This window comes from Athene cunicularia (genome assembly GCF_003259725.1).
Source record: "Athene cunicularia isolate RWA chromosome 5 unlocalized genomic scaffold, athCun1 chr5_part1, whole genome shotgun sequence".
Lineage (NCBI taxonomy): Eukaryota > Metazoa > Chordata > Aves > Strigiformes > Strigidae > Athene > Athene cunicularia.
In genome coordinates this window covers 19,650,736-19,676,057 of record NW_020799101.1, presented here as the reverse complement: position 1 = coordinate 19,676,057, position 25,322 = coordinate 19,650,736, and the positions used below count along the sequence as shown (strand labels likewise).

The 25,322-nt window shown below is 36.7% G+C and overlaps 1 protein-coding gene across 1 annotated transcript in view; it reads left to right on the top strand.

Moving 5' to 3' along the window:
• Window positions 1–2,825: 2,825 nt before the first annotated feature.
• Window positions 2,826–25,322, top strand: part of SPATA7 (spermatogenesis associated 7) — a 32,044-nt gene continuing 9,547 nt past the window's right edge. Inside the window, exons 1-4 of the mRNA XM_026849099.1 lie at window positions 2,826–2,910; window positions 3,539–3,631; window positions 5,216–5,263; window positions 16,374–16,507. Of these exons, the coding sequence (XP_026704900.1) occupies window positions 3,595–3,631; window positions 5,216–5,263; window positions 16,374–16,507 (219 nt within the window). The 5' untranslated portion in view covers window positions 2,826–2,910; window positions 3,539–3,594. The remainder of the gene's footprint in view (window positions 2,911–3,538; window positions 3,632–5,215; window positions 5,264–16,373; window positions 16,508–25,322) is intronic.

Here is a 25,322-nt window from a genome sequence, read left to right as displayed (position 1 = left end):
CCCCTCCTTCAGCCTAATACAGATTAATTGTAAAGGACGCGGTGGTGCTCTCCTTAGAGTTTATCCGTCTGCCACCTGCTGGTGATGCAAAGCAAGCGAACACTTCAAAACTGCCTTGTTTTCCTGTAGTGTTGAATAGGCATATCTCCAGTTTAAGACAGTAAAAACAACAGGTCTTTGATCATCTTTAACTCAGGGCCAAGGCATTTAACATATCTGAAGAGAATCAACTGCAGTTATAACAGTGCCTCTGCATTTTTGAGATGCCCGTGCTTACCTATGATTCTGTCACATAAAAATGAGTTAGAGGTGGTCTTGTAAGCGTTTATCTAGCAGTTTGTGTCTGCTTCTGGAATTACAATTTAGCTCTGAAATACAGAAACTACTGGAATATTTAGATTGTTTTGAACAACTGTGAATGAAACCTGATTCTCAAGTTTCTCCTAAAGTCTAGATTTCTGGCGTATACTATTTTTGTTATCATTAGGAAAAACTTTTATCTACTAAAATCTTATAATCTAACATTCAAGTCCTCCTGAAGACTTGCATTCTTTAAACACGTGAGCATTGTAACTTTAGGAAGTCATGAGTTTCAGGGTGGGTATCCAGCTAGACACTGAATACTATTCCTATGTATAGTGCATGGTAGAGAAATATAATACTTAAAAAAGAAAGAAGGCCATTGTTGACTAAGGTTTCAAACCATTGCGAAGGCAGTCATTCTAAATTTAATAAATTCTTGCTGTATGTTTGGAATTTTAAAATTTTTTAAAATAATTTAGCATTGTTTGTCCCTATGTATGTTTAAATTACAAATAGAGATTAGGAAGAATTGTATCATGAGGGGAATTTAAAATGAACCATTTGAAATTGATACAGATGAGCAGAAATGCTGTCCTTTGACTTCAAGGAAAACAGTATAAAGATAAAACAATTGCAGGACAGGATTCAAAGAATCTACAGTAGCATGGTTTTTTTGTGGTTGTTTTTTTTTTTCTTTTCCCTTTCATACTGCTGGTCTGGCAACTTCCCAAAAAAGAGTAGTGGGAGCACTATTATTGCAGACACCACCTCTTAATACTGTAAAGCTGCAGAAGCCTATACTATATAAAGGCTGGCTTTTTGAAGTGTGAAATCCTCATACTAAATCAAAATTGCCTTCATATTTGTTGGGCTTCATAAGAGTGGGATTGAGTTTATTGATCCAGTTGTAGAGTAATTTCACAACAGGGTCCCTATAAAGTACTCTGCAAATTACCATTATGCTAATGTTTTTAATGTTATTTATTTTCTTAAGGCACATTTTGTTGCTTCCCCAACTAATTCTAGTCACTTCAAATTTATAAGGTCTTTTTATAAGGCCTCTGGGGAACTTAAATTAAAAAATTATTAAAAGAATGATTTATTTTGCTGCAGTTTCTACTAATTAATAGTGCGTTAAGCATCTTTTGCAACATGCTGTTGCACTTAAAGTAGAGCTACAGAATGTAGTAGTTAGGTATGTAATTGCGGTAGCACTCTAACAGTCATTATCTGACTGTGGGAAATTGAAGGAAAAAAAAAAAAAAAAAGCCTGGAAAGCCAGGTGCTGGGCATGCAGGAGTTAAGAAGTCATGAGAGGCGTAATTAAGGGGCTTTTAACTTGTGTGACTTGGCTTCTTGCACTCCCCCCCCAGTCAGTTTGTAATTACATCTGCCTTCGTTGACTCAGCTGAAGGCCACTGAGAAGAGATTCCCACTCATCTTAGGTAGCTCAGCTAGCTGCTTCATCCAATGAAGGCTGGAGAGCTGGAGGTGACCAGTAAGTGTAGAGCAGTAAAGTTGCTGCCCCAGAGCTGGAGTGCCTTGCATTGCTAGGAAACGCTTATGTGGCAATTGCAGACACTTGAACTGACAGATGAGAAGTAGGATGGAAATGAGAAGACCATATGGACCTTGATAGTAATAATAAATCTGTAGAAATTGGCTGCATGGTTTTATAATTTAAGTAAGCATGGTATATTTTACTCTGTTAAAGAAATCTTGTTCGTTTTGCTTTACATTTTAAGCAGGATCTTGGAAACCTTAAAGTCATGCTTTGTATACACTAGTACTTGTAGTAATGGTGCAGATTTTTAAATTGTAGGCTGCATAACACAGTGGTTGTGAGCCTTACAGTACAGCATTTATTTTCAAGCGGGAGATGTAGAGCTTTTAATTCACATTCCTTCATTTTTCAGCACTCGTTATTTAAGTTTTGCCAGCATCTGCACTTGTCTATAGAGTTCCCAGTCTATCAAACTGCCAGAAGATTGAATTGGCAAACCAAATTCCTCTTACATTAACAATAGATTTTTTGAAATAGTGTGTTCTCATAGATAAGATGATTTTCACAGAAGCATGATTCCTTCAATCTGTTAAACTTACATTTTAGTGTAATTCTAACCACAATTATTGTCTACATAGAGTATTTTTGTGTTAGTCATTTGACATAATGATAAAATTCAGTCAATAAAAACAAATGGGATGTTAGCATAGGTACAAAACTGCAGTTTAATGACCAATGTAAAGTTCAGACTGCAGTGATCTAATGGTTTCTTTTGCTGTTTAGCTCCCCGAACCAGTGAAAGTACTAGCATCTTATCTTAATGTCTAGACTAAGTTAGTTGACTACACTGCTGTACTTCAGTAATGTAATGTTTAAATACAATTTTTTTCCTCTATGTAAAAGGTCCACTACAATCATTTGTTAGTTCTTTAGGAAAAGATTCTCTATTTTATCTTATCTGTCAAAATCCACATTTTCTTTTTTCTAACATTTGTTTTGTTTTGTTTGACACTTTATTAAAGTGAGTGAGTATGCAGCCATTGGCATTCCCAGATGTGGTCCAGCAAGTCCATTTAAAGGACACTTGAGTACTAAGAGTAATGGTAAGTAACACATGTGCTTTCATCAGAAGGTTGATGTGGTTCCTTTTATGTGAATTGATTGATTTTTATGACTAAAATGTTTTTATAATTAAAACCTTTGCATTGAGCTCAGTTGGTGAAGTTTAATAGTAATTATATTTAGTATGCATTACTGAAAATACTTTTAAGGAGTGAGTTTTGCCTTGACTGTACTGCTAGCTGGAAACAGCAAAATATCCAAATATATATAGATGTCATATCTATATGAGCTGCTTTAAAGAACCCTTGAGGTTAAACATAATCCTTTACAGTCAGTACTTTACATGAGCTAGTATATGTTTCTGTGCCATGCTGCCATCTCAGGTGCTTTTTTCAAAAGAGCATAGAATGAGAAAGAGGAAATTTCCATGCTGATGTTTTCATAGTCCAACTGCAGCCACTTCTGTAGCTATTTCTTGAGTTAATGGCTCAGTGGGAACAAAACAGAGGGGACCAGTTGATTCCATGTGATAGCTGCTAAAGAAAAATTAGTTCATTAAGCAAAGAAGTTAAGCACATGGTACTTTAGTCTGTGGCTTTGAATTGCCGTTAAAATTTTAGCATTTTAGGGCCCGCCTTTATAATGTTTAAATATATTTTAATCTTACAGCTTTCTGCATTGACTCCTCCCGAAGTCTGACTAGCCAGTACCTGATCAGAGATCACATGGTGTTTCATTATAACAGAATCCTTTCAGCCAAAGGTAAAAATGTGCATATATGAATGAACTTTTTATCCCAAGATTTAGCCCATTCTTTCCAAATAGACTGATATGTCAAGAGGGTATAAATTGGATTGTAGCAATTTGTAGTTTTCTTCCTGTTTCATACTCAGACTTGTCAGTCAGGAGATATGGCTGCTACTTAATAATACTTCTGTATTATTGGAATGGGAAGTTCTGTATAAAGACATTTTCCTTAAGTGCTACCAAAGATACTACTTTAATTTTAGGGTACTTTGTGCTGTATTCTCTTCATTCTGCTTTTGATGAAATAATGAATAATGAAATAATATGCTGAACTGAAAATTATGGAGAAAGTCACAACAGCAATCATACAGAATTTGTTTTAGGAATGAATGCAGAACATTTTCAGTTAAACTCAGACCACTGTGTCTTGTCTTTTAATTTTTTTTTTTAATTTTAAAATGTTCATTGTCTTTTGTTTATAGTTCAGTCAATGGCACTAGGTAGTTTTAAGGACTTTGAAAATTGCACCATGTGTTTGCAAATGAGAAAATTGTGTTACTAATCAGTACAATTGAGCACTAAATAGGTATAGGATTTTTTCACAGTTTAATTTTAGAAGGTACTTATATAATATCTAAAGTACTTATGTCTATCAAAAGACAAATATAATGAAATCTGGAACTTAAAAACCTGTTGAACTTGTACATGTTTGCATGTTTCTTAATTATGGTGAGATCCTGATCAAAATTTTTTCAGATTTAGAAATGTGTGTTTACTCCAGTGTGAACTGACAGTACCCTGTTGTCGGTCCTTTAACTGAAAAGAAACTGTATTACAACCGAAGTTATTTTTTTAAGGTCATATAAGGAGTATAAAGTACTGTGTTTTAAAAAGTTAATATCGTGCACAGAGCTAAGAAAAGTTGTTGTCTGTTCACAGTTCATAGCCTATTTTCATTCTTCATGTCACATACTTGTCTTGGGGCTCTCAGTCCTAGAGATATTAATGCCGAGGGTTGGCAGGATGTCCTGAATATTTAAATTAAATGTATAAAAGTTTGCAGGATGTGAGTTACAAAAGAAATGTTTTTTGAACACCTCCCAAAACACTGTACACTCTTTTTCTAAGTATCTTCAGAAATAGGTTTTTTGGAGGTGGTTCTGCTGATTCTTGTCATAATTCCTCCTTTTCTTAATGTCTGCTTTAAAGAGAAGTACATTGGGGCTTCAGATTTGACAGTCCATGCTCACAAATACATCATCATCTCTCTGCTATGTAACATACTCAGTATCCTCAGGTGTGCAGTTAAGTGCCCTCAGCACAAAGTGTGTAGAAACCTTTTGTAAGGAATCTTCATTTAAATGATGATTCTTTCTTCAAATGCATATTTTACTTAATTATCTTTATCTTGAAAATTATCTGTATTAATATCAATCTAATAAATACACAGTAACTAGCGTATTTTAAAATGGAGAAAAATTGCTGTGTTCTATTTAAATTAGTCTTTGTTATGTGTTGTTCTATTGCTACTTTTTTCTAGCCACCACAAATACTAAGTAAATATTGAATCACTCACATTGATTTCTTTCTTATTTTCAGCAGCTGTAGACTGTTCAGTGCCCAAAAGTAGGTTGAGAAGCATCAAATGTAAGTATCTATGATGTTAATTTTGCAAAAGCTTCTGTAAAATTAACTTAAAACATGAGCCAGAGGAGTAGAAGACTAACAGTAGAATATAACCCTTAATAAAGCATTAATTTATCTGCTTGTTTCTTCAGCTTTTTGCATTCTGCCTCAGCTATTGGTAGGAATCTGCAGTGAATGGAATGCTAGTGAGATGGACCTGGTTTGTTATGAGTTGTGCCTAGGATCACAATTTTGCTTAGGATTCTTTTAATTCACACAGTCTATGTAGCACATAAGGAGAATTTCAGTGTTTTCTTCCTCCTCACTTCTGATGTGATGTGAGCTTGAACTTTCAAGAAGAGAGCTTACTGGTGCAAGATCAAGAAGAATTTTTAGAATGTGGGCACCTGGAGACCAGAACTGAAGCTTCTCATTCCATTTAACAGAAAACAGAGGCAGTTACAAGTGCACAGCTCCACAGCCTGGATTAAACTGCAGTTACTTTTTCTGGGAGTTGTCTCATTTCTTAACACTGTTTAAAGATATCAGTACTGTAGCCTTACTTCATACTGTTAGCTGAAGAGAAATACTTTCAAATCCTTGATTTATGGAATACTAAATGAAGTGCATTAGTCAAAGGGGATAAATAGCAGCTGTTTGTCAAAATAAGAGGTATATCTCTTATCTATGTCTTTTTCACTAATGCAATTAGAGAATGTTCTTTTTTTCTCCAATTCAATATTTAGTTACAACTGCTGAGGTACTGGAAAAAATTAAAGTATTCTTTTAGGATGGGAAGATAAATCTTCTGAGCACAGAATTTTTGTGGTTAGTCTCAAATCCAGTCAAACCAGTGATACTGCCTTGTAAAATGATCAGAGTAACTAGAGCTGATGGAGGAAATCAGTCATCCTTTTGGCAGAAAGACTCAATTTTATTAGTATTTTTTTCAGTACTTCTGCATTATGAGTTGAGACTGAATTAAGCAACAAGGCTGTGATAGTTTTAAGCCCTGCCGGGACCGGAGACCACATTGTGTCCTCCACCCTCGGACACAAGTAGGGCACAAACCCCAGGTTAAAATATACCCAGAAATACCGCGAGGATACAGCTAGCCCACCACGCGTACTCTCTGCGACCAAAGCCACAAAGGAAAAGGTTCTGGCGCTGCCTCGCTGGACCTGACATCAGCATGGTATGAATAACCCGGCTGGAGATCCCTTCCCTCTGCTTGAGAGAAAACTTAACCCTATCCTAGCTGAACCAGGACAAAGCTGCACCAGGATCAAAGATGGTATATGTGGGCTTGCCTTTTCCTGCTTTCAAAAGGTGCAGCAGTCAGCAACAGTATTGCAGGGGTATCTAGATTCTGCAGATTGCAGTAGGAATTTCAGATCACCTGTTCTTCAGAGTCATCTGAAAAAACTCTTCCTTTGTGTGCTCCACCTCTACCAAGATTTGCTTTGAAACAAGCATGAAAATACAGGGTTGATGTAAGAAGAAAATTTACACTTACTTTTTTGTGTAATAAAACTCTCATGTATCTTTCTGCTTCTGCTAGAATCTTTCTTGAGATCCCTAATTAACATTTATTCTTCCATACCTTTTCAGGTCTTGGGTATTTCTCAACACCAACAAATACCTATTTATTTTAGATTCTACTGTCTTTACAGATAAAATGCTTCTGAGCTGATAGCTTGCGTGTTTCACAGCAAAATGAGTTTCCCTGAATAATGAGTTCATTTTGGGAGGCAGTGGCTGCCTTAACCTTAACAGATAATTGTCATGACAGTAGCAGGTGTGCTCTGTTTCAAGGAAATTTCCATTTCAGGTAGCAAGGCTTTGTACAATATGTTTCTCTTTCAATTCATCTTACTCAGACCGGTGTCTGACTATGTACATCTGTCCTGGTCACAGACAGAACATTAATCTCGTATACAGGGTGTGATGGAAACATTTCACCTTTGTTGCTCCTTTTGTTTTACCCATCTGTTTAATAAAATTAGTACACTAAATCCTTGCTAAATTGCTCCTTCACCTGTTTTCAAACTGGGCTGGAAAAAGCTGCTGTGTGTTTTCTCTTACTAGAACATGCATACAACCAACACAGCCCTAGAAGATGCTTCCTGTTCAGAAAGGAAAAAACCTTAAAGGGGGGGAGGGGGGGGTGGGGAGAAGCCTAAGACTTGGGAGTGCTAATTGTTACTTAGCTGAAATTTATTATATTCCCAAAATGGAGCTAGCTCGGAAAGTGAATCTGAGCATCATAGCTCAAAGATGGGGATCCTTGTCAGTAGCACAGGATTCATTTGGAAGAAATGTTGGACTTCCACCTCAATCTCCCAGAGCTGAGTATCAAGTGTGGTTAGAGCTTTTTATCCTTAGATTTAGCTAAGTTCTAAAATATAGTTTGTTTGTTTGATGCACTGCACTGAGAGGAACTGTGCAATTAAAAAATGACAATGAATTTGCTATTTTTAAAAATCTGTTTAACAAAGCAATTAATAATGTTGTCTTTATTTCCCTGGAAGTAGCTTCTCAAGACAGTATTATGTCTCTGCCCCAGTTTTTAGGTTTTGTGATGTGCTTCATGTTCTCTAATAAAAATGAGAGTGCCGAGTGAAATATAGAAAGCAAAGTAATAAAGCAAACTTACGTAAACAATATCTTTTCATTAGAATATTCTTCAACGTAGTGTGTTAATTTACAATGCTGAAAAGTATTCCAAATTACGTTTTCATCTTAATTTTTCGGCGTAAACTGGTACAAACACTTATTTTTCTTGCAGTAGAAGAATCCCCATTTTTTTCCTGCAAGAGCGAGAGAAATGTCTCAACATCTGATTTTGCTGGAGTTCAGCACTTGCCCCAGACACAAGGCTAGAAGTTGTATAGCTTGCTGGTTCTGTTTACTATTTCAGACAAGTGTCTTTCTGTGCAATACAGATGAGACACACTGGTTGATAGATTTCCTGTCTGGTGATTTCTCTGCAACAGCTCTGTCTGTATGCATTGTCATTTCTCATAATATTTTGGAAGCTCTGCTTCTGTCACATGCCTGCCTTCATGGAATCACAGAAATGTTGGTTGTAAGGGACCTTCAGAGGTCATTTAGTTGTCCTTGAGCTTGCTGCTCAAGATAGGATCAGCCAATACTAAATCAGTCAGCCAAGTCTTGAAAACCTCCAGGGATGGAGATTCTGCAACCTGAGTAACCTGTTCCAATGTCGCAATATCTACGTAGCTAAAAGATTTTTTCCAGATGTCCAATTCAAACACTGTCAGGATTAGAACAGAATTTACTTGAAAGCGTTTATCCTGGTAATTCCAGTTTTAAAAGGTAGATTTTTGGATGGTGAATTATAAGGGGTTTAGATGCCATAGCTGAAATAGTTGTTTCACAGTGGTCAGCAGCAGAAGTGTCTCAACTGCAATAGGTCCAGGATTTACATGTAGGCATTTGTATCAGATGCTTAAGATTATCCTTTCTTAATAAAAATCTTTGAGGATTAATATCTATACTCAATGTGTGCATGTAACTGATATTTTTTTCTGACCTGTTTTCTTCATATATTTTCTCACCTGTCTGAGATCACTTTATAAACATTATAAACTCTGCCCCACGGGCTGAAATTTGTGTGGTTAGCAAAGGGATAATTCTGTGGGGCACATCTGCTTTCAAATTCTTCGTTATTGATCTCACTAACTTCAAGGTATTTAAGGTTAAGACTACTCAGGCATTCCTTGTCCAGTATCTGCATTATTCTTACAAACTCTAGATGTTTAGAATGAAATTGAAAATTATTTAATTTTATTTTGTACCTAAAATTAGAGTGGTTGAGGTTTTTCCAACTGTTTTATGCATTGTTCGTCAAGAGCTGCAGGTTTCTGTACTGTAATCATAGCAATACCAAGTGTTACATGTTCAAGTGTTAAGCTTCGTACAAGGTATCACTTGTAGTGTCTCTGGGCAATCCACCAGAGAATAGATTTTCTTCCTGTCTTTTATGAAACAGATTATGTGGAGATGACAGCCAATAGCTCAGGCATTAGCAGTATTGAAAATGTACTGAGGAAGAAAATAAAGTAAAAGGAATTTTAGAATATTTTCAAACTGACTTCTTTCTTGCTGGAGGTGGAACTCACACATGTGTCCAGGCATGGTTGCAATATCAATATGGCTGAATATCAGGCAAATCTCTATAGTCAAGGGGTAGTTCTGTAGTTCTGTGCCTGTCACTGCCTCAACTGAAGCATATTATAACTTTTTCCTTTTTGTATTCCTTGTCTTATTACTTATTTCATCCCAAATAAGATTTCCATTCCACTCTACTTCAAAAGAAATTAGGAAGGGTGGGGTGTAAATTTTCAGTTTGAAATGCTAAGATTTATTAATAGCATAGTTACAAAACAGAGTTCTTGCAGATAGTGTTAAAAAAATCCCCTGAAAATATGCTTCATGTACTGCTAAAATAGCAGGTGAGTATTTCCCTTTGGGGTTGTTGCCATGAATCAGTCATTAGTGTTTAAGAATTAAACATGATACTGTAGTTGGCATTCTCCCTGACCAACTGAATGTGTTCTGTCCTTAAAGTGGATTTAGTTTCTACTGTTCTTTTCCTGGTATCTTAGCTGGCAGCAAAGTAGGCAAGCTGCCATGCCACTGGGCTAGCGGTGAGCATGTTCTTGTATATTAGATCAGCCTTTATTGACTTAAAATAGTTGTTAAAATGTGAAACTTCTGGAAATGTGAAACTACTATGTTCAGAATTAGTCCAAGCATGTTGATTGATACTAGTGGCCATTAGAAGTCTGTGGTTGTGGAATTTGTGCCAGAAAACTTGACAAAAGCTATGCCAAATAAGACAGCTGCTGCTACACATGCCTGGTTTCTAACAGTACTAACTTTTCAACCCATATGTTTAGAGGTTTTTCCACAGGGCATATTGATAGTACAGCCTGAACCCAGTGATTAGTGTGCTTGGGAATGCAGGTCTCTTTGATACCGAGAAGGGTGGTGGGGGGAAAGAAGAAGAAGAGAAAAAGAAGTATTCTGAGAAGTTACCCACCAGAAATCTATTTTAGCCTGATGGAACTTGAATGCTTGGCAGGGGTGGGGTTGAGAGATGGGGAGGGACAACAATTCAGTCTGATTAGTAATGTTGTTGTTCTACTTTTTGGGGGGTTAAGTTCAAGTAGAAATATCAAGAAATATATATCTTTACCTAATTCTGTATTTAAATTTTAATTCTTCATGTAATCACATATTTTACATTTTATCTGTCTACCCTTTATGCTATGAAAAGCTGTCTTACATATTTTATTGCTGCTGTTGTTTTATAGGAAGTTTTCACAATATCTCCCCATCTTTGATTCTTAACTTTTCTGTTGAGTCTTGTTCTTACATATGCATTTCTGGAAATGAAAATTATATACAACTAAAATAACTTCTTTAAATCCAAACACTCAGCTAATTCTAATATATATGTTTTCAGAGTTTAAGTATGTCTTTGGAAATATGTTCTAGTATGTTTATCAAGTCTGATACTTTTAACTGTAGTCAGTTTACTTTCTTTTTGCAGAAGTAGAAGTTTCTTCTACAGAAAGGTTTTTGGGTTTTTTTAATGAGAGGTAGTTCACTTTAGATACATATTCAGTACATCAGAAATACATTTTTCACAGAGTTTGTAGTTGTGAAAAGACATTAGATCATCTAGTCTGACATCATGAGTTAAGCAGACCAAAAATTTCATCCAGTTGTGCTGATATGAAACTCAGCAACCATACGGAATATGGTAAATAAGGTACCTAAATGAGGAAAGCCTGCAGTTTTGACCTATAAATGTCAAGAAACAGAGAAAACATAATTTCCTTTTTAGTTGTTTCAGTAGTTAATCATCATTATTATTGAAAATGTGTCCCTGATTTTTAATTGAATTTAACCAGCTTTACCATCTGTCCCCTGGAGGAGCGGAGGTTTTTTATACTATTTTCTACCATTACTGAGGATCACAAAATAGCTATAGCATACCACGGGAATGAAGAACGGGAATAAAATTATTCTTTCCACTTATTCTCAGCATTAGCTCAGTACAATATGTCTAAATTGTCCTTGGGGGCTGCCCCAGTGGTACCTTGAGACAAAATCCACTGTCCAAACTCACCTAGAATCCAGATGAACCTCTCTGTAGGGTAGGTGGATGGAGGTTTACCTGAGAAAGCTCAGAAGTTTTCTTCAGCGTTGGTGCAGCATCTCTGTGTAATAGGCTGTGCACAGGCTGCTGTATTCTTCATACAGCTGACAGAAGTATCTAAGAGACGTCTGTCAGATGAGGACCTCATATGAGGATCAGATGTGGATGGATTTGGGATAATCTGTGCTTCTAGCCTCTCTTGAAATTCCGCTGAAGGATTCATGCCTCACTGCTAGCCTTTATTTCCAAGCTTTAGCAACAGCCAAATTTTGCCATTAGTATCTTTGCCAAGCAGTATTACATTTCTGAAGTATATTCCCTGATACAAACATTATTTGATACAAGCAAGGCTGTAATATCAAGCCCTTAATAAATCGTTTGCCACCTTTTTTTATGGTGATTCCTCCCTATTTGATGAAACAGTGAAACAGTGCTACTGGTAATGGATGTGAAGGACTGCAGAATCGTCTCAGAGTTATGAAAATTAAAATTTCTGTATTAAGAAATTTAGGTTCAGACTTATGAGAAGCCTGAACTTCACACCCAGTGGCAAAATTCAATTTGCATTTGATCTCACCCCAGGTGCTTAAATCATGATGTACTGGGGATTTGTTTAGAGCTGGGAAGCTGATAGTAAAAATTCTTACAGAAGAAGGAGCTTGCTTGCAGAAATAGTATCACCAGTGGATATGCTGAACACTCTAATTATGGTCACAGCAGGCACTTCGAGCTCAGCAGAAATTATGTTGATATTTGCATTGTTTATCTAGGAGAATCATAAGGGAAATAATAACCAGAACTGTGTTACTGCAAAAACAACTAATATAAAAACACAATGGAGAAATGCTCAGTGTTGGACAATTCTTTTGAGATACATTGTTCCGCAAGCTAAACTCAATTTAAATCTAATTTAATATTTCATTGTCTACCATGGATTATTTATATCAAAAATGAAATAACTTGAAAACTGCCAGTCGTACTGTGATAAGACATATGAGAAATTTAGAGATTGAAAATTCAGAGCAAAGGACAACCACTAGCATTCCAAATCATACTGTCCTTATAAGCACAGAGCTTTTAAGCTGCCTAGAAGTGTGGTATGTATGATTATTTTGTTTCTTCCAGGTTTATGACATTTTTTTATAGCTCTAAGCACGTCTCTAGAAATACTGGTGCAGCCTAGGTTTAAGGAAAAAAGAATCAAGCCTACAGAGGGAGTATTCTAACAGGGAAATGTAACAATGGGATCTTTGCTTTGGAAGTGTGCTGTACTCTCTGCAAAAAGGGTATTTGCTTCAGCAAAAGTGTTACTTCTATGACAGGTTGATCAGAATTTTATAGATAGCTCATTATAGAGAATGCAACAGTTCAGCTTCTAAAATTCATGGTCTTTCTTGTGCTTCCTTTCATTGACAACAGAATTAAGAGAACAGATTCACAGGGTGGGTGCAGTAAGTTACAGAAGTCAGTTTCACAGACTCTGAATTTATCTGATATACAAAAGTCACTACTTTGTTTATATTCTAATAAATTTTCTCTTTATTATAAATCTTTGTGGTGGTTTTGAGCACAGCAGTTAATGAGATATAATCAATCTCAAAGTTTCTAATGAAGTTTTAAAAGGGACTCATGTCACTTGGATCTACAGACTATTTTTTTTATTCCTAAAAATTTTTCCTTTTTTAAAGAGATGGAAAAAACCCAGTGGTTTATTTTTTCTTTTATTTCTCACAGATACTTATTGCCTTGAACTTTTCCCATATTTAACTGTACAAACATGGTATTTTCTGGAGCCAATGTACAGTAAAAGCTACTAGCAGTGAAATTATTAAGGATATGTTAACAAATTTAGTTGATATTTACTTCCCACTAGTCTATGACAGTATGCCAAGGGCACTCTTGACAAATTTAGTTTATTAAACTCACTGAAAACTAACAAAGCTATATCTGTGATTGATCTGAAGCAGGAGATACCTTCAGCAGTGAGCAATCTTTCTGATTAACAGATAAATCTGCCTTTTAAAGCTGTGTGTTTCTTCCTGAATGCTGGTCTCACTCTTCTTGCATTCAATACATTCACAGCTGCAGAACAAGGGGTTATGTATGGCAGCCTTAAGTATCTTCAGCTCTTCTCAGTTGTTATGTTGTAATTAGTGCCTCAAAGGTTCAAGCCGTTTATATGATACCATTTTCTGTCTAAAAGTCAAATGGAAAGACAGGATTCTCCAGTCCCTTCTTGGGGAAGGGATATATGAGTAAAGGAGGTAACCAGCAGGCATGTTTTTGTGTCTGTACCCATACCCTTCTCTGTGTTACTTGCTGATTGCCCCAGGGCTATCTTAACTTACATCTAGCTGTCTCTTTACATCTACTTTAATTCTTTTCAAGAAGGATTTCTGTATCTCATTGCTTTGCTGGTTTCACAGTTCCAAGCTTGTACAGCCAATCTAGCCTGAAAATTCCCTACTTTGGTGAGAGGATGGGTATGCTGCTGCGATTTTCTGCCATTCTCTTTTGCATATGTCTGCTCTGCCTTTCAGTATGCATGAGTGACTTTATAGCTTTTGGAACACGCTTAATGGATTAGTTGAGCTAAGCTGACTATATGACTGGTGCAAGGCAAGACTACATTTCCTGTGCAGGTGACAGTAGTCCCAGTGGGTCATTCTGACATCCAAAGATAGCCTTAGCTGGCATACTTACTATTCTTTCTTTCTTTACTCATGGGCACAAGCCATGCTTTAGCAGAGAAGCGTTGTAGCACACAGTTCTTGAGGAGGTTTGTACTAGTGGGCTTTTAGAGCTTTGAATGACAGTAGTAAAGGCAGTTTGTCCACATATGTTAAATCTCAGACTATACCCTGTAAAGAGGAGACAGATTAAGGAGGAGAACTCAGTTTTGCAATACTATTCACACTGCTTTGCACTTTGCCCAGAAACTCATGTTAAGCCATGGTATGTAGGTAGGACATGCAGTAAAGTTAATAAGCCTGTCTCGTCTTAAACCCACCTTCCTCCTAAGCACTTGAATGTAAGGAAATTTCTGTTTCAGACATCTACTTGCACTTAAAAAATGAGACACCCATGCTTCTGTATGATTTGCATTTTTTTCTTTGTAGAGCTCTCATTCATTCATTATTTCCCTAGATATCTATTCAACACTCATTTCAGCCATCACCATTTTACCTGAGCAGTAGGGAAAACGAGTTTTCACAGCTTTCGTGCATATGCACACACTCACACACTGTTGACCCAGTAATTATTTATCTCAAACATATAAGACTTCTGACCTGTATCTAATTTTTTGAGTGCTTTTGAGTACTTAAAAGTAACTTTTAAGACAAACACAATTAGAAATAATATTAATTTAGAATAGCCACATAATAGTAATATAGCATAGGAAGAAAAATATTGAGTTTTAATTATTTAATGGTACAGTGTATTTTTTCCTCCTGTTACAAGGCATATTTTTAATTCAAAGTTGTTAAATTTAGCATATCTTAACTTCAGCTGTTTTTTTCCAGTAATAAAAGCAACTTCATGTTGTAAGTACTCTAATGGAATATGCTGGATAAATCACATCCATAACGAAAAATACTTTGTATTTTACATTTAAATTATAAGAATTGAAAGAAAAAGGAAGAGGGATTTCCCTGAGGAATAAGAGGGATTTTGCATCTGAAACAATAATTTCTACTTTAAGGGGGGACTAAGATGTTTAATAAAAAGAATACATGAACTTAAATAATTCCTAGAAATTAATATGTATGTAGGATTAATGTACACAGATGAATGTATTTTAAAGGTTGATTAAATGTCCTCAAATTGCTGTAGTTCTCAGCTGTCTAGAAGAATGTACCACACCAATCCATGAAGTTCTTTATATTTCCATGCGTTAAGTATAGTCATGTGCGTGCAGATTGGGATCTGCCAGACTATGATACAAATATATTATGAAACCAAAGAAGAAGTCCCATAGGCAGGCATTTCTGTCTATGTGCCTGTATCCAACAAACCATTCATACACTTGGGTCTTTGTTAAGTGAATGAGAAATGCAATCAAGAGTTAAAACAGGTTTCACTGTGTACACAGATTTCAGAAGTGTGCTTGCTCTTCTTTCCCTAATGGAAACTAAATGGGAAATGTTTTTCATCAGATTCATCTGGATTTTTCAACTTTGTGAACTTCATCTGTGGCACCTGAGTGTTCACAATATACGAAAACTTTGGACTGTATTATGCAAGATATCAGATGTAGGTAACTGATAGCAGACTGGAACACTGAAAATTTACCCATGTTCTAGGATCATCTATCTGATGGCATACGTACCTAACTCATCTTCTGTGCTGCATGTATACTGCAGACCAGTGTAGACTGATGACAATTTCCCCTCCTGATCTGACAGTGGCCCTTTCAAAGCATCTGCTTTCATTTTTTATATTCTTGAGATGAACTACTTGTTTTGCCATGAATTTCTGTACTTGGGGACTACTTGCTATTTTTCCATGGTGTGAGAATGGATTTTTTACGTGTCAAATTTACTAACAGTAAAAACACATTTTTGCTGAAATACTGGATGAGACGACAGTCAAAGGAGTTCTGTCTGTAAAAAATTGAGAGTAAATGTGTGAGTTTTTGAGTAGAGTCTCTGTTAGCAGTACTGATCTTGGAATCCCTGCATAGTGGTGAATACAACTAATAAGTTGTAAGATGGGAATACTTCAAGGAAGCTAAGGAACAGCTTCAGCTAAGATACCACTTCAGCTAACACCATACTCTTAACATTTTTCTTGTAAGAATAGAGATTTTTTTTTTTTAATTGCTGTGTGTTGTAAATGAAACTGCTGAGCAGTTGGAAACCCCTATAAGGTTTTCAAATAACTTAAAAAAGAATGGTATTTCTGTTTGGATCTGACTAACTTTGTCTCTTTCCTAAGTTGCTGACCAGCAAAGAAGAGAGAAACTTAAAAAGAAGATAGCCAGGTGTGAAGAGGAAATGAGTGTGGGGAAAACTGCCTCCCGATCCAGCTCAAGAGAGAGTGGAAGGCTGCTGCCATCCTCTTTTGGAAAGGTAGATTTTTAAATTTTGTTTAGTAGATATCAGTCTACTTACCTCAGCATAATAACAGCTGATCACTGCTGTGCAGCAGCTCTGGACGGAGGGCTGGCATATTTCAAGCAGCAGAAAATAGAGAAGGGTCTTCCTGGCATGTGCCCAACACCAAATGCATGTCTCAGCCTTCTGACAAAGATGGCAGGTATCTGGATGAAGAGTGCTTGTGGTAACAGTCAGGCTCTAGTTACCCTTAAATTCTCTCACTTTCATCTCAGCTTAAATTCACATGTCCTCTCTGTCACTCCAGAGCTTTCTACCCTTTCTTTCCTAAGGCAGAACTCTATTTACCATTAATCTTCCTAGAGGAAGAGTCAAGAATCTTCTTTTTTTTTTTTTTTCTGTATCCAAAGTTCTACTTTGGAAATATATCTCATAGCTAACAATATGCTACATGCTCAAATTGCAGTTACTCATAGTGAAAATAGTACTTAAGCCATCAAAACAGGTGCTTTTCTGTCTGTATACATAGGTTCACTTATTTTGGCTGGCTTTTCATCCACATATGTGCTGCATATTTCCAAATAATAAATAAATAACCTAATAAATTACATTCTCTTGCTCATCACTATAAAGGAAAAAATTTCAACTTAAAGCAGAATGATGTTTTAACTCTGTTAATTTTAACAGCAAATACTTCATATGTTGTTTAAATATCTGTAGAGCTGGAGAACATTTTCAAGTAGTACAGAAAGCTCACCATTAGTTTCTTTCTTTGTGACTGGTTTTTGTCTGAGTGTGACATTATTGCAGTGTAGAGAAATAATGCTTTGGAATTCAGCACAAGGCTTTTAGTTATGGATGAAAGCACAGGCATGCATAAGAAAGGGGGGAAATAGCATCTTTAAAATCCAAATTTTCATTTTTATGAATAACATTTTTTTCCTTCCATGTTATTTTCTGCAAACTGGGGGCAGAAGTTCCTTAAATTATTTCCTCGCAAAACCAAATAAAGTGTGCTTAAAATGTATCTCTAATCATTGCATAAATCCTCAGTTTTAAAATGAAAGGATTCATTTGTGGTCTTTAACATAATGTTATAACAGACTGTTACTTTTGTCCTTTGTTTTAATCATTTGCAAAACAAGGTCTTCCTAAAATAATGATCTGTCCCAGTTCTTGTAATCAGTTCCCACCAACATTTGTCTTGAACGTGTAGTATGTATCATGCCAACAGAAACTGCAGCTTTCCTTATGTTTGTTAGCCTCAGGGTATAATTCATCAAACTGTCTGAATCTGAATTTCAAGTTATCAACCAAAAAGTATATTTTAGGAAGAGATGTTGGGAGAGTTGCCAAATGAATGTTTAACTGCACATAAAAAGTAATCTTTGGATAGAATACTTTTTTTGCCTCTAGGTGGCTTTTTTTAACTTTACAAATGTAAAGAGTAATTTTCACTAATACACTATTAGGCATTCTGTTAAACAAATCATTGATTGCTGGACTTACAAAATATGTTTCACTGTAGTATAAATGAGCACCAGTGAGTCTGTAAAAAGTGAAAATCTGTTAAGTGAGCCTTCTGTTAGAAGGGTAGGCAGTGGAAGTAATTGGGCTGTTATATTTTTGTGCTAAAAATAAAGCCCTATTTAAACTTTACTTCATTTGCCACAACATAGATTGATTTCCTATGCTTGTTTATACACCAAGGGAGAATTGTTCTCCTTCAGTGATTGGATGTCCTCTAATGCATTGTGAAGATGAGTTAGCCATTCTAATCGTATTTCTCTAGCCATCAGGATAAATCAATAGGTGACAGCTGGAAAACAAATTCTAAGGATGCCTATTAAAGCATGTGATAATGTAGAAGATTTTTGCCACACAGTAATCATATTATTGCTGTCACTGTTGCCGTTAGGAAAAATCTGATTATATATCCTCAGTTTGTGGAACTGCTCCAAAAATGGTTCTGTTGAATTAGGAAATTCATGGGTTGGGATGAGATTCAGCACAAATTTGAAGCAGTCAACTTTGGAATACTCAAGGTTTCCAAGGAGGTAATGGCAAGAGTAGAATATGGTCCTGTGCTTAATAAGCATCTGACAGCATTATGGAAGGAGTGGAAGAAAGAGAGACAAGTAGAATTCTCCTGGCTTTGCCGCTCTTACATTCAAACGTAAGAATACAAAAGTTAAAAAAATTACTTTTATGGTGGCTAATTTCTTGCCTATAAAATGTGGCTCTTGTAAAATGTGTATCAATTTAAGAGTAACATATATACATATATATGTATATAAAAATATAATAACCCTTGTAACTCTGACAAGGTCAATGTCTGGCTAGATTATAGGCTCAATACGTGCTAGCCAGTTTTGATATATGCACCTGACTTTCTATTTCCAAAATACTTCATTCTGCTAAGTCTGGTGCCTTTATTTCATCATTTTCATTTTTCACATAGCTGCGTTTATTATTATTTAATGCTGCAGTAGAGCACAGTAACTGTTTTCAATTGAGACTGTGCTTTGTGCATGGTAAAACCAGAAAGAAGTAAAAATAATTCTTCTAAACTACATATGCAGACTGACTATACTCATACAGGTCTTATTTGTTCACATATTTGTGTGAATTTTCTCACTTGCCTTTCTTAATTCCTAACTAATTATCAAAGTGTGTAATGAAATGAACAGATGACATACAAGGGGGTTGTGAGAGCAGCAACTGTAAAGGCAGCTTGTTGCTCACTGCAGGAGACCTTTGCTCTGTCCAGACAGCAGAGAGCAGGCACTCAGCCCACATACAGCAATATTTAAGTGGCTTATAAATGGAACTGTCTCAAGTTAAAAAAATCAGATGTTTATTTATTACAAAATTGCAGCATCTGTATCTTGACAGTGCAGCTCATAAAGTGTCTCTCTGATCTCATTTTATGATGGTAGATGAACTGTTCTATTGGAAGACCTTCCCATTCAAAACCAAGTTAATTTCAAGACTTAAATTAATCTTGGTGTAACCTCAGTGACACCAGTGAAAGGTGCCTTTGGACCCGTTATGTGAAAATAGATTTAGCAAGCTTTCTTTTCTAAGTTTGTTTTTTACAAGGCAGCTGGTATCTCAGTACCAGGATTTTGTGTAGAGAAACTAAACTTTTTTAGAAAGTAGAAGTAACTTAGAGAAAAATCTGGATTCTTTCTCCATGTTACTTCTCTTGCCCATCAGATGACAGCGGTATGCTTTCATCTGTTTTACTGAACTTTGTCTTCCACAGAGTCCATGAAGATTCAGAGGTTCTCTCTATACAAGCTTGCTGCAAGTAATATTCTATGTACCTCGGTTTTGTGACTAACAAAATTGAAGCATAAATATGTAATTTATGAAACCTTTTTAAGGGTGTATTATTGCTGAAATGTACCACTGAGTTAATTTCTATCTTTCAAATAAGCAAGATAGGTGTCAAGATTCTTGACTCCAAATTACATTAGTTATAGTTCTAACTAGAGCTAAATCTGTGATACTTCCATGGAATATTTTTTTTTTAATTGTATCTGAAGAACAGAGCCAAATATATTTCAACCACTCCATATTTGTAGGCATGTTTTTGTCTTTTTTTTTTCCCAGCTAAACATCTGATGTTTTTATAGATATTATATTAGAGAAGAAAATGAACATGCTTGCTTATAGTTAACTTGCCTATACCAACACAGGTGTACAAATAGTTTGCTGAAAGCTTGGTGACAAATTGCAGACAAACAACATTCTTTGTCACTCATTAAAATCCTTTTGAGGCCACCAACATAGTTCCTTGTTCCTGATGTTTCTTTGTGTATCCAAAGGCTGAACTGCCTGCCTATTTGGGCTGTAAAGGTTTGCCCCAAGATAAAAGGGCCTCAAAAGATATTCTTCTTTCTCAGTACTTGAATGAGTACTTCTCAAGACTGACACAAATATGGCTTGGTTTGCAGCTCTTTCTAGTCACCTTAGCTACTTGGTCTTTCTACTTATGATACATTTGAGGAGGAGAAGAAAGAACTTCCCTAAGCATCCTCATAAATAAGGAATGCTTAAATTTAGAGTATTGCTGCATTTACCCTGTACCTTTGTCTTGTTTTAGGATTACCTCAACCTTTTCCAAGGAATACAACAAGTGGCTTTCATGAGGTATAGTTGTGTAATTGGCTAATATCACTTAATATTTTTTTATTATAATTTGGTATATTGCAGGGCACCAGTCATCATACGTTCACAAATGCTTCTTCAATCTGATTTATATTGCAGCTACATGAACTGTTTTAATCACTGAACTGAGAGTAAAAAGTATACATGAAAAATTAAGCTGTTTATAATACATACTGAAGGGTATAGAATTAGACACTTATATAGACCTATTCTGAAGCTTTCCAATCTTACCTGTTTTCTGTAATGCTGAGCTACCAGTGCAAGTACTTTTTATGCAAATAATCACACTGGTAAGTGTATTGGGTTTGCATGGCAAGGTTTTGGTAGCAGGGTGGTGTCCTGTTTTTGGCTGGGATAGAGGTAACTTTCTTCCTAGTAGCTGGTATAGTGCTGTGTTTTGAATTTAGGATGAGAATACTGTTGATAACACACTAATGTCTTAGTTGTTGCTAAGCAGTGGTCAAGGACTCTTCAGCATCTGATACTACCCTGCCAGTGAGTAAACTGGGAGGCACAAGAAGTTGTAAGGAGACATAGCCAGGACAGCTGACCCAAACAGGCCAAAGGGATATTCCATACCATGTGGTGTCATGCTCAGTATATAAGCTAGGGGGAGAGCTGGCTGGGAGCTGCTGCTCAGGAATTGGCTGCGCATCGGTCAGCAGTTGATGAGCAATTGCATTGTGCATCACTTGTTTTGTATATTCAAGTTATAATTATTTTGAATACAATATTTATATAATTATGACAATATAATAATTATTATAATTATTATAATTATTATATATTATTATTTTCCCTTCCTATTCTGTTCTGTTAAACTGCCTTTATCTCAACCCACAAATTTTACTCTTTTTTTCTGATTCTCTCCCCTTCCCCCTTGAGGGGGCAGTCAGCAAACGACTGTGTGGTGTTTAGCTGCCTGTCAGGTTAAACCATGACAGGGGGCTACAAGGGTGGCTTCTGTGAGAAGCTGCTAGAAGCTTCCCCTGTGTTGAATAGAGCCAATGCCAGCCGGCTCCAAGACAGACCCACTGCTGGCCAAGGCTGAGCCCATCAGTGACAGTGGTAGTGCCTCTGGGTTAACATATTTAAGAATGGTGGGGAAGGAAAACAAACTGTGCAACTGCAGCCAAAGAGAAGAGTGAGAATATGGGAGAGAAACGATTCTGCAGACACCAAGCAATGAAGAAGGAGAGGGAGGACATGCTCCAGACACCAGTCCGGAGATTCCCCTGCAGCCCGCGGTGCAGCCCATGGTGAGGCAGCTGTGCCCCTGCAGCCCGTGGAGGTCCACAGTGAAACAGATCTCCACCTGCAGCCCGGGGAGGATGCCACAATGGAGCAGGTGGGTGCTCCTGAAGGAACCTGTGACCCCATGGGAAGCCCATGCTGGAGCAGGCTCCTGGCAGGACCTGTGGCCCAATGGAGAGAGAAGCCCATGCTGGATCAGGTTTGCTGGCAGGAGCTGTGACCCCGTGGGAGACCCACGCTGGAGCCGTCTGTTCCTGAAGAGCTGCAGCCTGTGGGAAGGACTCATGTTGGATTTTATGGAGGACTGCAAGGGACTCCACAGTGGAGCAGGGGAGGAGTGTGAGGAGTCCTCCCCCTGAAGAGGAAGGAGCAGCAGAGACAATCTGTGATGAGCTGACCGTATCCCCCATTCCCCATCCCCCTGTGCTGCTAGTGAGAAAATCAGGAGTAAAGTTAAGGCCAGGAAGAAGGGAGGGGTGGAGAAAGGTGTTTTAAAATTTGGTTTTATTTCTCATTATCCTACTCTGATTTGATTGGTAATAAATTAAACTAATTTTCCCAAGCGGAGTCTGTTTTGCCCATGACGGTAATTGCTGAGTGATCTCCCTGTCCTTATCTCGAGCTATGAGCCTTTTGTTTTATTTTCTCTCCCCGTGCAGCTGAGGAGGGGAGTGATAGAGCAGCCTTGGTGGGCACCTGGCATCCAGCCAGGGTCAACCCACCACAGTAAGCCACATTATACTGCTTGCTAACACAGGCATTTGTTTGGCATTGTCACTGCATGTTATCAGTTCAGCATTTAATTATGCTGTAGTAGTAAAATCAAGTTGGCTCACATGAGACACCACCAAGAAGGGCTTATTTTTGGCTCAGCTAACTGAAAAAAATAAACTCTTTGCATTAGGCATCAGCAACTATGGACATTTTGGAGTACTAGAATAGCATAGAGAGGTCTTACCCTATCTGTGTGTTAAGATACATACTACTGATATGGGAGAAAATTGTTGTGTGGAATTGTTGTGAAGGAAATATATGGTATAACAGCAGTGTGATCTGTGACTTAATTTTGATGGTAAATTATCTGTGTTTTTTACTATTCCTCTAAATAGCATTTTCTACATGCCACAAAATGTATATTCATCCCCTTAGTCTTAGTTTAAAATATTAGTGGGTCTGAAAGGGAAAAAATGCAATAGTGTAGATTCAAAGCAGTAACAGTAGCAGTGTTATGAGAAAATGCAGCATTTATACAGTAAGAGTCATATTGATTAGAACTTCTAAGAACACCTTTTTAGGATTTGAATGATAGAATGATAGAATAGATAGAATAGAAACACTTCTACTTGTATAGATTCTCTTCAGTTTTGTAGTTTAGTTGCTGTTGATGTGGAGCTCTATGGACTGAGTGTAAGGAAAGTAAATTATTTATTTTTAAAAGTCTGGGTAGTTAGTTAAAACTGAATTAATTTGGCTTTGTTAGCTGTTGATTTTAAATTGGGTTTTCTCGGATGTCATTTTGATTTAGCTGTTATTTTGCCTTGTATTATACTGATTGCATGGTATGGCACTGAGATTTTACAGAATAATTACTGTCCTCAGGTTGTCTTTTTCACTGTTTCAGGACCTAGGTGCAAGCACTGTCTCTGGGAGTTGTACTGCAAGGTAGTCTGAGTACACACAGTGTGGGTCATCTCTTCTCCATCATATGGTTGTGTGTAACAGAACTTGAATTGCATAAATAGTTATGTGGATGAAATAAGTTATAGAAAATTTGTTTGCTGTTAGGTTTCTCGTTTAATGTTCTAATTCTGCAGTATGCCTGTCTTTGGAAATTGTGAAACGTTACACATACTTTTCACTGTCTGACAGAATATTCAGTGGGTGGCTGTATCCCAGGCAAGAAAAGAAGGTACAACTGCTGTCTTGATAAGATACTTCCTAAATTTTCAGACACATTGTAAAGCGCATTTACTAGTACACATACCCGGTCCAGTTTGCAAATTTTTCAAAATCCTTTCTATAACAGAAATAAAATTTGTATTGAATTGTTCTTTCTAATTTGACAAAAAAAAAAAACCAAACAAAAAAAAAACAACACCAACTTAAGATGTCAGTTAGATTTAGTTGTCTCACTTGTCTTTGCCACAGTATCATAATACAATTCAGGAATAATGTTGAATTTTTAAGCATTAAGTAGGTTTTTTTCAGAAAGCAGAAAAAATAGTATGCTCTTTCTAAATAATCTGTTCTTTAACCTTTCTCAATGATAGACTTAGTTTTCAAATTTTGATTATAGGTTACCAACTGTTTTCTTATCCCTGGCATTAAAATCATGTTTCTGGTAAGAATCAGCCCTTCTAACACTGATTATGTTGGAAAATTCCCCATCACCTTCCACAGGACAGATTTATGTTCATGATCATCACTAGTTTCTGGTGTACTTGGCTTCCTCCTTATTAACTACTCTTAATATGTGTTGCAGTGCTTCACAAACTTTTTAACTTATTCAAGACATAAAAATAACCTTACAGATCTTAAAAAGAACAGATGCATAGATGAGCTTTTGCTGTAAGGTTTTCCATTTAGTTTTGATTGTCTTCCACATCAATGAGATTTGTCTGGCTAGATTCTGTACAAAATAGATGGTTACTGAAAACAGCAATTAGGTGTTCTTACTAATTAAAGTTGACACCTGGACTTCAATCTACATACAAAATAGTCTTATATTGTGCTTCTTTTGGTGAGGAGTGAGTTAGCTGACCCCGCACTGCCTACATCTTACCTTAGCCATGCCACCATGTACTACTGATTTGTCTCTTAGTAGTTGTCTTACTAGTAGCCTTGTAACTGTATCCTTTTAAAGTAACATTGAATATGAATTTCCTTCTGAGAATGGAAGTACATTTTTAAACTCTCATGTGTTGAACAGTTAAGAAGCAGGAGCAGTAATACCATTTCTCTGCCATCACCTGAAATCAAGTATATCTATTCATAAACTGAGCATGTTGTTATTTGTCCTGTTTAACTGTAGTATACTTGCAGTGTCGCCTTTCTGTAGTATTAGAGGGGAAGTTTCACAGCTGCCTATGTACCTCCTGGCTTGAGAGACCCAAAGAAGAACAGGACAGATGCTTGACTGCGTCTGCTGGAGAACATTATGATTGTTTGCATTATCATAGCAATTAGGACATTTCTCATGGAGCAGGATAGCATTACAGAAGGTAACATCGTGTGTTCATACAGCTCTACCAGAGATGTGCCTCTCCCACCTACAGGAAGAAAAGAGTCACACAGTTATAGTTTTCTTCTGATTCTGTGTCTAAACCACATTACAGTATTTTCCATGTTGGTCTAAACTAAATCAGTGAGCAGTGCCCCTTACAGAATATACATCTTACAA